This window comes from Narcine bancroftii, chromosome 3, assembly GCF_036971445.1.
Source record: "Narcine bancroftii isolate sNarBan1 chromosome 3, sNarBan1.hap1, whole genome shotgun sequence".
NCBI classification, from domain to species: domain Eukaryota; kingdom Metazoa; phylum Chordata; class Chondrichthyes; order Torpediniformes; family Narcinidae; genus Narcine; species Narcine bancroftii.
This window is the reverse complement of record NC_091471.1, coordinates 195,969,876-195,984,249: the sequence shown is the minus strand read 5'-3', so window position 1 is coordinate 195,984,249 and position 14,374 is coordinate 195,969,876. Positions and strand designations below refer to the sequence as shown.

Genomic DNA, 14,374 nt, shown 5'->3' with positions numbered 1-14,374 from the left:
CTACGCTAACCTTGTCACCCTGTTCCAGCACTCCCTTTCAATTTACTATGTTCCCTGGAAAAAAATATTATTGTGCTTTATCGAAAAAAAATGAATCAAACAAATGTTGAGATATTAATCAAATTTGCATACCAACAATCTGGAATATCTGCCAGTCTAGTATCATCAGTTTTCTTGGTATCCAGGTTATTGTGTTTCACCACACACACTTCTCCTTAAAGATACACATGTCCCCAAAATACTACACTGCTTTTCCTTTAAAAAAAATACTAATCCCATAACAAGAGGTGAGGTGAAGAGATGAGAGGTTCTTGTCATATACATAATCACAATAAATATCTTAAATGCTATACATTAATTGTTTACATAAAACAACAAAATTGTATAAGTTATTTTCAACTTGTCAATATATACATTTAGCTGTCCTCTCAACCACTGCACAAAAATATAAACTAAACTTTGTAATTCAGCAGTTGGCAGTCCAGGAACTATCGAATATATTAATTAATTTCTCCAATGGGTCTTACACATAAAAATCTCACAAACTGTATCATAAAGTGACATATATTGTCTTCATGGTTTACATGAAATTAATCTAAATATAAATTGCAAAACCTATATTTAACATTGACCATAAAAGCTGTTAATCTACAATCATTTTTTTTTCCAAATCTGGCAATTTCTAATTTAATTTTCCTTACAGCTTCCATTCTTCTTGTCCTCATGCACACTTTAGAACTCACACTTGAGCTGTCCTGGTCCTCTCACATTCTCAGTCAATAATAATACATCTAGCCCTGAGGTATCAATCATCAGACTCTTCTAAATCAACTCTACATTAAAACATATTCCCCCTTTAAGAAATCAAGTGCAATCTGGACCTGGATTTGACAGCAGAAGCCCCATAGACATCAGACCTTCTTCCAAGAACTGCAAAGCTCTTTCCTCACACCAGCATTACCAACTTGATCAGCTTCATTTGCCATGCACTGTCATCCTCACCTTTGAGACTCAAGTTGCTCATGAAGGACAGTCTTTGCTCTTTATTTCACAATTCTGGATTCTTTGAAATTCTGTTCTGAAACATCTCCTTTCCACTTCATAATGGGCTTCGAACATCCTTAGTTTTTAGGATAACTTTACTATATAACTGCAATGCTAAAAAAGAAAACCAGTAAATGCATCAGCATCTTCTCATCTTCTGGCCTCTTGAGATGTTTCAATCAGGGACACTTGCCACACAAGTATATCACTGCCATGAAACTGCAGTATTTGCTTTGTTGCCTGGCAACAAATTAGACACATGTGCCGCTCCTGTTGGCAAACACTCAAACAATCAGCACTCTAAATTCCCTGCTTTTGAAAAACACTTTTGCTTTCATGTCTTTGAAGGTATGTTCTTCATTAATGTTCCTTACTATAGCTTGAAGTCTGGGAATATCACCTTTCCATCTACTATTGTACAATCACATAACAGATCTTGGCTCCACAGTATTAGATTTTTTTTGGTCATTTTTAGTGCATGCAGCCTTCACATGAATTGAGCCAACTCTTCATATATCTCTTGATAAAATTATACATTTGTTGCCTTCTCTTATCGTGCAGTACAAACTCCTTTCCCCTTTTCAGACGGGCTATCCTCAGACTCTATCCGTACTGGTGCTGGTACAGCACTACGTATACCATGATCTCTAACTTAGTTCCACGGAGACAGTCGCCTTCCCTCAACACACTCAGCTCCTTAGGGTTACCTTCTTTCAACTTCCCAGAGAGTGTAACTGTGATAACCAATTATTCAATGTCCATGATTACATAACAGAGCAAAAGCAAATAGTCATGGTGTGACCATATTCATGTGGAATATGCAAAAATGCTGGACAAATTGCTGCCCTTCTGCAATCCCTGAGTATACCACTACAATCCTAGCATCTGCAGACTTTCATATTTAACTGTGACATCTAGATTCCTTGGTTAACACTTCAGTTCATCTAACCCATAATTTTCTTTGGTAAAAGCAAGGCATCCCAGTTTGAGTGGTTCCAGGATCTTGTCACTGCACAACATTACAATTCTTTGAGTAAGATCAGTTTCTATCTGAAGCAACTTGATCCAATTGATTTCCACTACCCTCTCCCTTCACTGCCTTCATGTATATGACTGGATCATTCATATGATATGCAACTGGACTCAATTAGTTAACCAGTGGAAGCTGGAACTTTCTCCTGCTTTTGGTATATTGACATTGATTTCCAATTAAATGTGAAAAATTTTAGAATTTGAAAACATGCTGGAGGTTTCATAAAAGCACACCCAACTTCCTACCCCACTGATGGATTCCCCTGTGAGACCAGTGGCAAACTCACTGAGTTGAGAAATTCATCTTCTGTTGACCCACTGATCTTACTCAAAGAATTTCCTGGTTCTGCGAGCTAGCGATAACACCTTATATTCCAATATTTATGCGCTTCTCATCTTGTGGTGCTCTTGCTCGGGGAATGAATAAAAAACACAGGCTAGGATCACCCTGACCTCTCACCCCCATTGCTTGGTATTCAGTCTCTCATGGAGTCATGGACTTACAGAGAGATGTAGCAGGGAAACAATCCTTCCACCCATTGAGTCAACAGTGACCAGCAACCAGACATTTATATCAATCCGACAGTTTTATTCTCCACACATTCTCATCAACCCTCCATACTTGAGCCAACTGTGTGGGTTAGTGTCTGGGTATCATAGGGGAAATGGCTTGCCTCCCAAGTCTCCAAATATTCTCCAAAATCAATCACAAAATTGGCAAGAGTATGATGGAACTATAAAACACAAACTATCCTGTCTTTGATTTATGCTGTCACGTCTTCACCATCAATGGGTAAAAATCCTGAAATTCCTTGAATAACAATATAATAAAGAGTACTTTCACCTCATGGACTGATGGAATCCCACCATCACCTTCATATGATCACTCAGGATAGCAATAAATAAGGGTTGGCAGTGATGAAAATATCCTGGGATTGAATGAAAATACAATGTAGATCATATCAAGCAATATTTAGCTTTAGAATAAAATGCTGGAGATCGGAAAAAAAATCATGCAGGATGTGAGCAATGGCGACACTTTTCAGCAGAAGTGTAAATACCTTAAGAGATGCAACAAATTTAAAGCTCGTAAAAAAAAAGGAAATAGGAGAGAGGAGGAATTAACAAGAATCTCTGATAGATGGCCTTATAAGAAAGATCCATGTTACAAAAGGGATGGAATGTCAAAGCAAAGATGCATGGGAATAGTCATAAAGAATCAGAACTTGGGGTCCAGAAGAATTTAAGTGGGGATAGCGAAACATTTCTTTGTTGAAAGATGCAGGCGGTGAAATAATCTGAAATTGCTGAAAACAATAGGTGGCAAAAGTATCCTAATGAAGAATTCCTGGCCTTGCATTAGCTTCAATGACACAGTACAAGAGGTTGGGGAAGGACAGATCATAGTTGGAATAGAAAATAGAAAGAAAATGAACATTTAGCAGCACTCCATTTCACATGCGTTGCCATATCCTTCCAGTGGAGAAGAGTCAGCTTTAGGTGGTGAATACACAGTGGGCTGCATTGAAAGTGCAAATAAATGGACTGAGGGACTGGGCAGATACATGGCAAATGCACTACAATGTGGATAAATGTGAGGTTATCCACTTTGGTAATACAAACCAGAGGGCAGATTACTATTTGAATGGCAATAGATTAAGAGATGGGAAGTGCAGAGAGACCTAGGGGTACTTGTACACCAGTCTCTGAAGGCGAGCATGCAGGTACAGCAGGCGGTTAAAAAGGCAAATGGTATGTTGGCCTTCATATCAAGAGGGTTTGAGTATAGGAACAAGGATACCTTACTGCAGCTGTACAGGGCCTTGGTGAGACCCCACCTGGAGTATTGTGTGCAGTTTTGGTCACCTTATCTAAGGAAGGATGTTCTTGCAATGGAGGGAGTGCAGAGGCGATTCACCAGGCTGATACCTGGAATGGCAGGAATGACTTATGAGGAAAGATTGCACAAATTGGGATTGTACTCGCTGGAGTTTGGAAGATTGAGAGGGGATCTCATAGAGACATATAAAATTCTGGCAGGACTGGACAGAATGGATGCAGATGGGATGTTTCCAATGATGGGAAAATCCAGAACCCGGGGCCATGGTTTGAGGATAATAGGCAAACCATTTAGGACCGAGATGAGGAGGAATTTCTTGACCCAGAGGGTGGTGAATCTGTGGAATTCATTGCCACAGAGGGCAGTAGAGGCAGGTTCATGAAATATATTTAAGAGGGAATTAGATATATTTCTTCAGTATAAGGGTATTAAAGGTTACGGAGAGAAGGCAGGGACAGGGTACTGAACTTTAAGATCCGGCATGATCTCGTTGAATGGCGGAGCAGGCTCGAAGGGTCGAATGACCTACTCCTGCTCCTATCTTCTATGTTTCTATGTTTCTATAAATCTCTGAAAGAACTGTTCAGATCTCTCAATAGTACAAAAGGAGGAGTTAAAAAAACCTTCATACTTGCCCAGGGAAGTGCTGGATTGGGTACAACATCACAGTGATGTGAGGTATAGTTTTTAAGCATGCTGAAGCAGAAGAAACAATTTGTACAATCCCGACAGGCACCATACAGTCTCCTTGTCTGGGCTCACCCAATATTTACAAAGAAAGCTCACTTCCATATTGTTAAAACTTTGATAAGATGGAAACAATATTAAACATTTCAAGATACAGAACTTCTTTGAAGCAATTTTCTCACATAGTACATTCAGTAATGATATAGGAATGTTATACAGAGATTGCTTCACAGCCTTTAAACTTCTGCTGAACTTGAAATAGCATGCATAATACAAAAACTTTTATAAAGTCAACATAATCATACGGAAATAGCATGGTGATCGCTGCCTCTGTGAAAATGGATACTATATATATTCTTCTGCTATCAACATCGACTGAAGAGGCAAGGCTGATGAGACTAATGCTACAGCACAAACCACAAACCTTCGGAAGCTCTGAATTCCAGTCCCACACAATCGGAGGAAATTACCGGTACTGGCGTAATTTTCAAACAAAATGTTAAACCAAACTTTGTCACCTTACATGCATTTAAAAGATCCAATAACACTACTACAAAGTAAAGGTATCCTTTTAAATATTGAGCGCCTTCAATGAAGATCAATAAAGCAGATTTATTAAATCATTATCATTTCACTGTTTAGGAAATGTCACAATTAACGCCCTCACTGCTTCATTTCTCACTTCATCACATTTCAAAAGCAATTCAATAGCTGTCAATTTAGATCTTCTGAGAGAGAGAAAAAAAAGTATTTTTACTCTATTTGTCCAGCATCACAACTTACAGAATGATATTCCTGCAAATAGTCTGCATTTCCACTGTCCGATGATCTGATACAAACATTGGTAATATTATTATAATGGTCGCGCATTCAAGGATGAAAGGAACACAAATTGCAATTTACTAAGTGCAGAGGATAGGCAAAAGAAAGAATCCAGTCATTTTATTCTGCAACAATTTTGCATTTGTCCCAATCTGATTCAAATATTTTTGAATGCATAAGTAAATTTACCTCTGATATGAGAAAAGCATAAGATAAATTTAATCGTGGCTGATGATTTGATTAAATTTATGGATTTGCAATACCACTATTGAATTTTAGCTCTCAAGAATGCGTATCAGAATTTTGCATATTAAGGCTGCTATTCATTGATTTCAGCTTGGAGTTTAATATGATCATTCCCCAGAGACTGGTGGAGAAACTGTCCTCACTGGGACTCAACATTCCTCTCTGTAAATGGATTCTGGACTTCCTAACGGAAAGACCATAGTTTGAGTCAGTAGCAGGATATCGAACATCGCTGTACTGAGCACTGGTGCCTCAGGTCTGTTTGTTTAGCCTGCTCCTGTTCATGCTACTGACTCACGACTGCATCACCAGATCCAGCTCCAACAGTATCATCAAGTTTGCAGATGACACAACAGTAGTTGGCCTCATTAGCAACAACGATAAGTTGTACTACAGAGAGGTGGAAAATCTCGCCGAGGGTAACAACCTGAGTCTCAACATGGACAAAACGAAGGAGGTTATCGTGGACTTCAGGAGAACCAGAAATGACCATCCTCCATTACACATCAACAACTGTCATAGAGTGAGTGGAGAGTCCCAAGTTCCTTAGAGTTCATCTAACTAGTGAGCTATCATGGACACTCCACATCTCATTTGTCAGGAAGGCACAACGGTGACTGGATTTCCAGAGAAGACTGAAGCGGGGCAAGGCTACTAGTCACCATTATGTCAACATTCTATAGGAGTTCTATTGAGAGGGTCCTGGCCAGCTGCATCATAGTGCGATACAGTTGCTGCAGAGAAATGGATCGGAGGTCAATCCACAGGACGACCGAATGACCAAAGGAACTACTCATGACAACCATCCGTGCGGGACTCTCATCTGTGCAAAACAACATTTATTTATTTATTTTTAAGGATAAAATACTTGTCCTGCACATGTATTATTTGTCTGTATGTGAGTTATATCTGGTTTTACTTGTACAATCAGAAGACAATAAACTCGATTTGAACATTGAAATCAGTGAGAGCCATCCAACTTTTCATCAACTGAGAAATTCCTCCTTAACATAACATAACATATAACATAACATAACAATTACAGCACGGAAACAGGCCATTAGGCCCTTCTAGTCTGCACCAAACCAAACACTCCTCTCTAGTCCCACCTACCTGCACAATGACCATAACCCTCCACCTTCTTCTCATCCATATACCTGTCCAGCTTTTTCTTAAATAATAAAATTGACTCTGCCGCCACCATTTCTCCCGGAAGCTCATTCCACACCGCTACCACTCTCTGAGTAAAGAAGTTCCCCCTCATATTACCTCTAAACCTCTGCCCCTTAACTCTTAACTCATGTCCTCTTGTTTCAATCTCTCCTACTCTTAAAGGAAATAGTCTATCCACATCCACTCTGTCTATCCCTTTCATAATCTTAAATACCTCTGTCAAATCCCCTCTCAACCTTCTACGCTCCAAATAATAGACCTAATCTGCCCAATCTCTCCCTGTACTCTAGATGCTTAAACCCAGGTAACATTCTGGTAAATCTTCTCTGCACTCTCTCCACTCTGTTTATATCCTTCCTATAATTAGGCGCCCAGAACTGCACACAGAACTCTAAATTAGGCCGCACCAACGCCTTATACAATCTCAACATCACTTCCCAACTCCTATATTCCATGCAATGATTGATAAAGGCCAACATACTAAAAGCCTTCTTCACCACCCTATTCACATGAGTTTCTACCTTCAGGGAACGATGTACCGTTACTCCTAAATCCTTCTGCTCTTCTGTATTCATCAATGCTCTCCCATTTACTACGTATGTCCTGTTCTGATTCTTCTTATCAAAATGAAGCACCTCACACTTATCAGCATTAAATTCCATCTGCCATTTTTCAGCCCACTTTTCTAAGCAGCCCAAATTCCTCTGCAATCCTTGAAAACCTTCTTCATTATCCACTATTCCACCTATCTTAGTATCGTCTGCATATTTACTAATCCAATTCACCACCCCATTATCTAGATCATTAATGTATATAACGAACAACAATGGGCCCAATACAGATCCCTGAGGCACACTGGTCACCGGCCTCCAACCTGACAGACAATTTTCCTCTACCACTCTCTGGCCTCTCCCTTTCAGCCAATGTTCAATCCATTTGACTATCTCAAAATTTATACCTAAAGACTGCACCTTCCTAACTAACCTTCCATGTGGTACCTTATCGAAGGCCTTACTGAAGTCCATATAGACAACATCCACCACGCTACCCTCATCCACATTCCTAGTAACCTCTTCAAAAAATTCAATCAGATTAGTCAAACAGGACCTTCCGCTCACAAATCCGTGTTGAGTGCTCCTGATCAGACCCTGTCTATCCAGATATTTATAAGTACTATCTCTAAGAACTTTCTCCATTAATTTACCTACAATAGACGTCAAACTTACAGGCCGATAATTGCCAGGCTTCCTCCTTGAACCCTTTTTAAATAACGGAACCACATGCCCAATACGCCAATCCTCCGGCACTATCCCCATCTCTTTCTTTCTTTTCCAATCTTTTTATTATTATTATAATTTATAAACACATACAGTTCAGAGATATGAAAAATACATAGTAAATAATGAATTAATACAGAGATATTAAACAATAATATTGCAGAATAAAAATATATCATAAAAAAAATTTAGATCAGTTTAGAGTATGAACTATCTCTAAAAAAATGATATAATTAATAAAAATATATTAAAAAAGAGAGAAAAAAAAACCCCAAAAAGGAAGAAAAAACAAATCTGAATTAAAAACTTTAAAAAAATACCTACCGATATAGCTAAATCACGCCGATCACTCCGATCTCATCTAACAGCCCAATTATCATACATAATCATAAAAAGAAAACAGAGCCAGATCAACTCACCACAAATGAAAATATTGAATAAATGGTCGCCAGGTTAACTCAAACTTAGAAGGGGATTCATAGACAGAGTTTCTAATTTTCTCTAAATTTAAACATAGTATAGTTAGGGTAAACCATTGGAAAACAGTGGGAGGATTAACCTCTTTCCAATTCAATAGTATAGATCTTCTAGCCATTAGTGTAAGAAAAGCAATTATACGATCCGCAGGAAGAGATAAATAAGTCAAATCTATCATAGGTAATCCAAAAATTGCAGTAATGGGATGTGGTTGTAAATCAATATTCAAAACGGTAGATATAATGGAAAAAATTTCCTTCCAATAATTCTCTAAAGAGGGACAGGACCAAAACATATGTGTAAGGGAAGCTATTTCCAATTGACATTTATCACATATAGGATCGATATGAAAATAAAAACGATGGAGTTTATCTTTAGACATATGAGCTCTATGAACAACTTTAAACTGTATCAGTGAATGTTTTGCACATAGAGAAGAGGAGTTTACCAGTCGCAGAATTTTATTCCAATTTTCATTGGAAATATGAAGGTTGAGTTCTCTTTCCCAATCATTTTTAAACTTTCCAAAAGTCCCAGAATTTATTTTTGTAATTATATAATTTAGATATCACACCTTTTGGAGGGAATTTTGAATATAGTATATCCTCTAAAACAGTCGTAGTCTCCCGATTGGGAAAAGAGGGTAAAGTCGAAACTAAGAAACTCCTAATCTGCAAATATCGAAAGAAATGAGATCTAGGTAAATCATATTTCATGGATAATTGTTCAAATGACATGAAAGAGTTATCCAAGAATAAATCCGAAAAGCATATTATACCTTTAACTTTCCAGAGTAAATAAGCTTGATCAATTAGAGAGGGATGAAAAAAGAAATTTAGTACAATAGGGGTTTCCAAGATAAAATGACTTAGGCCAAAAAATCTCTGGAATTGAAACCATATACGTAGTGTATATGGTTTCATCAATTAGTTTATATAGTTTAGTAAGAGTAAAAGGGAGAGCAGCTCCCAAAATGGAACTAATTGAGAAATTTTGTACCAGTTTAATTTCTAAATTTACCCAATGGGGATTTAGAGATAATTCTGAATAATTCAACCAATACCTTAAGTAACTAATATTAATTGACCAATAATAAATTCTAAAGTTGGGTAATGCCAATCCTCCCTATCCCCATCTCTAATGACATTTGGAAAATTACTGTCAGAGCCTCTGCTATTTCCTCCTTTACTTCTCTCAATGTCCTGGGGAAGATCCCGTCTGGTCCTGGAGACTTATCCACTTTTATATTCCTCAAAAGCCCTAACACTACATCTTTTGTAATCACTATATTCTCCATATTTACCCAATTTGCTTTTTTTTATCTCACATATCCCAATATCCTTCTCCTTGGTGAATACCGAAGAAAAGAAACTGTTCAATATCTCCCCCATTTCTCTAGGCTCCACACACAATTTTCCGCTCTGATTCTCTAATTCTAAAAATGACTGTAGGGTGGGAGAAAAGACTTCAGGAAAGAAAAAATTGTAAAATTTATACTATTGTATTCTATATTCTGTTCAAGACTTATTCAGAGCATTGCATCTATTGGGTATATGGTAACTTTTTAAACACAGAAATACTGCCAGTCTCGCTGTGTCCACAGGAGGTAAAGATATATTACTAATGTTTTAAGGCTGAGCCCTTCCTCAAGTTATCTTATTGAAGGGCTCAGGCCCAAAAGAAAAATAACATATCTTTACCTCCTATGGACTCTGCAAGAGCGGCTGAGGTCCTACAACATTTCTATGTTTTGACTATAACACCTGTATCTGAAACCTTTTGTGTTTCATTCTATTTGATTACTTTATTGAGTGGAACATCAAACCTGTTGACCATTGTAGCTATCATACTTATCATTGTGGAAAACTAAGTGCCTGGATTATATGAATTATTAGAGTATTGGGTTTTTGCATGCAATTTTGGTTGCCCCATTACAGGAAGGAGGTAGAGGCTTGGAGATGGCACAGATTTACCAGGATTCTAGCTGGATTAGAGGCAATGAACTATGGGGAGAGATTGGGCAAACTTGGGCTGTTTTCTCAGGTACTTCAGAAGCTGAAAGGAGACCTGATAGATGTTTATAAAATTATAAGAGGCATAGATAGGGTAAACAGACAGAATATTTTCCCCAGAATAAAAATGTCACATACTAAAGGATATGTGTTTGGGGAAGGGGGGCTGAGAAGGTTAAAGGAGATGTGCAGTGTAATTTTTTTTTTAAACACATGATATACTGCCTCTGGCATTGATGGGGATAAATATAACTGTAGTGTTCAAGAGGTGTCTATATAGATGCATGAAAATGCAGGGAATAAGAAGGATATGCATCATGTACAAGAAGCAGATTTTTAGTTTAATTTGGGCATCACCTGTGGCACAGACACCGTGGGCCAATGGGTCTGTTCTTGCACTATAATATTCAATGCTTGATTAAGGCATTTATCTCAGATTGTTATATTTATTTTGTCACTGATAATTCTCTGAAAAGAAGAGCTTTTATATTTTCTCGACTATCGGAGTAATTTCAAGCCAAGAGATAGAGCTATATCAAAAAGGAAACATTTTGGTTTGGTTTTGTCACTGTGGATCTAGGAATCAAATCCACACCACTAAGATGCATTTAAAAGCAAGTGATGGCATCATGGTTGGTAACTGCGACATAGTCTGTGATTGTCTAACGCCTTCACTATTCTCTTCATTCATTATTTGACACAAGAGAAGTGGCGCTGAAACCACAGTCCGTTACAAACTGGGAAACTGATATTACAAATTCACATTTCAATTATAATCCATAATGAAATAAAAAGAACAACATACGATGGACAGGGATACTGCTTCTTCTTTCCCTTCCCTTTCTTTGACGTTGCTTCACCAGACAAACATCGTTCAATCCCAAAACAGAAGATGACCAGAAGAAGGAATGCCTTGATTAGCTCCATTCTTAAAGTGATTGCTCCCGCACAAAACTAATCTGGAATAAGAAAATTGTCAGGAAATATCAAATTGTTCTATGAACTCCATTTTTCAAGTGATAAAATAGAACACTAAACAGAATAATTGCTCATTCCCATCTAATGCAACATCAACATCTAAAAATGAGAAAACAGGCACTATTTAAAAACCTTTTCTACATGTTTTATCATGATTTTAAAAAAACACCTAAAATGTTGTAAACAGGTGGCACATGGGGGAACTCGCAAAAAAGTTTACATTTCAGGTCAAAACCCAGAAATGCTGGAGGTCTCACAATGTCCATATGAAGTAAAAAATATATTATCAATGTTTCAGACCTGAGGTATAAATGAAAAAGACAGGTATATCGGGGGGTGGGGGGGGGTGGGGGGGGAAGAGGTAAGATTGGAAGGGGGTGGAGTACAGACCAACAGACAAAAGGTGTTAATTGGATATGTTGAGGAAAGGTGAGGATTGATTTTGGCTCTGTGAAAGAAGGCAGAGGGAAAAGAGAGGGGAGGGAGGGGTGAGAGAGAGAGAGAGGGTGGAAGGAAGAGAGAGAGAGAGAGAGAGAGAGAGAGAGAGAGAGAAAAGAAAGGAGACAGGGGGTACAAAATGGGGGAGGAGGGATTTCAAAAGGAAATTTGAGGTCAATGTGAATGGCATCCAGTTAGAATGTGCCCAGACGGAAGATAAGGTGTTGTTCCTCCAATATGCGAATAGTTTTATACTGGCAGTGCACGAGACCATGGACAGACATGTCAGGGTGGGAAATGAAATGAGTTGCCACTAAGAGGTCCACACTGTTGCACCAAACAGAGTCGAGATGCTTAATGAAGGGATCTCCCAGACTGTGTCCACTTTCTCTGATGTAGAAAAGACCACAATGCTGCAGAGTCACAAGTGAAGTGTTGCATCACTTGGAAAGACTGTTTGGAGCCTCTAAGGTGGTGAGAGATTAGGTGTGGGCGCAAGTAAAGCATCTCCTGCCGTCACAGGGTGGGTACCAAGTGGACAATTGGTGGGGAAGGAGGAGTGGGCAAGGGAGTTAAAGAGGGATCGGTCCCTCTGGAATGCAGAGAGGGGAGAGGAGAGTGGTGGCATCATGTGCTAGGTGGCAGTAATGGCAGAGAAGGATATGTTGAATCCTCAGGATGGTGGGGAGGTAAGTAAAGACAAGGGGAATCTTGTCCTTGTTGTGCGTTGGGACAGACGGATCCAGGACTTTTTATTCCCTTTTCCCTCTGACTCCTTTCACAGAGCCAAAATCAATTCTCACCTTTCATTTTATCAGATCCAATAGACAACTTTTGTCTGTTGGTCTGTATTCCTCTCCCTCCCATACCTCCCCCTTTCTCTCCCTGCCTTTAATTGAGATGCCTGTCTTTTTTCACCTACCTTGAAGAAAGGCTCAGGCCCGAAACGTAGGTAATATCTCTTTACCTCCTATGGAGACATGCTGAGTTTCTCCAGCATTTCTGTGTTTTAACTACAATCTGCAGGCTTGCATATTTCACTACATTTCATGTCAAACTCAGGAAGAGTGAAAACAAGTTAGTTTTAAGATGGAGAGAAGATTGTGGTGGGTGGGCAGAAAAATGAAAATAGGGTGAGGTTAGGGTTGCTGTGGGGAATAAGATTTTGAAGTCATCTGGTTGATGGATAAATGAGAACAGAGAGATAACAAAGAGGCTTGAAATCTATGAGATGAGGAGGGTTAAACAGAGAAACATAAAGGAACATAAAAGCTGCAAAATGCAGAGAGCAGAGAATGCTAATCAGAACTGACCATGTTAATAGAGAAAGAAAAACTGAGGTAATATTTCTCATGAATAAACTATTCCAGAACTGGTCAGTTCTGATACAGAAACATTGAATAACTTGAAGCAGGTGAATTCAACATCGAGCAAAATAAAACAAATTGCTGAAGGGACTCAGCAGGTTAAGAAGCAACTGACTGACCCTTCATCAGTACTGAGCTTGTAGAGAGGAGGAATGAGTATAAATGCCCAGAGAGTGGATGGGTCCTGTTCCTCATGCTTACATTGGGTGTCTTTAAAACAGTGCTCTCATGTCTCTTGATGAAAACAGACCATTCCTTTTTCCTCACATTTGCTTTTTGACCTGCTGAGTATGTAGAGGAGATGTGATTTCTCAGAAGAATGCTATGCATAGTATTTACAGACAGGAAAACAAAGAAGTTCTCAAAAGAACAAAAACAAAACATACATTACCTAAAAGAAGCAGAAAACAGCAATCAAAATTCTTTGGACAATCATGCGAAGACATACATTAGAACATTTAGTTACACCAGGAAAGCTGGAAAGGAAAAGAAGCCGAGGCAGACAGAGAAGGAAAATGATCATGGTTAGAAACAGGGGAGACCATAGCTACAATTCAGAGAGCCAGAGACCATGATGGACAGAGACAAGATTGCCCATGCTGAATGAATGAATATGAACTTTAAATAAGATTACAGCATAATGCAGGCCCTTTGGCCCATTGTGTTGTGCAATCTATAGAAACCTACTCAACAATCTAAACCTTCCCTACCTCACACTCTTAACTCTATTTTTATTACATCTTGACCTGCTGAGTCCCTCCAGCATTTTTTTTTTCTTTTACTCAATTTTGAAATCACCTGCTTAGTTGTTCAATGTCTCTGCATCAAAGACTTTAAACTATCCCTGTTGTACGAACTTCCACCACCCCCTCCAGCAAAGCATTCCAACAACCCACTATGGTCTATGCATATAAAAAAAATAATTACCCCTGACTTCTCCCCTCACCTACATAAATGTCCTCTGGCATTTGCTACCCTTTC

At 38.6% G+C, this 14,374-nt stretch overlaps 1 protein-coding gene across 1 annotated transcript in view; it reads right to left on the bottom strand.

The window, feature by feature from the left end:
- glrbb (glycine receptor, beta b) overlaps positions 1-11,558 on the bottom strand; it is a 147,194-nt gene extending 135,636 nt beyond the window's left edge. Inside the window, exon 1 of the mRNA XM_069922869.1 lies at positions 11,416-11,558. Within this exon, the coding sequence (XP_069778970.1) occupies positions 11,416-11,537 (122 nt within the window). The 5' untranslated portion in view covers positions 11,538-11,558. The remainder of the gene's footprint in view (positions 1-11,415) is intronic.
- Between the last annotated feature and the right edge of the window lie 2,816 nt (positions 11,559-14,374).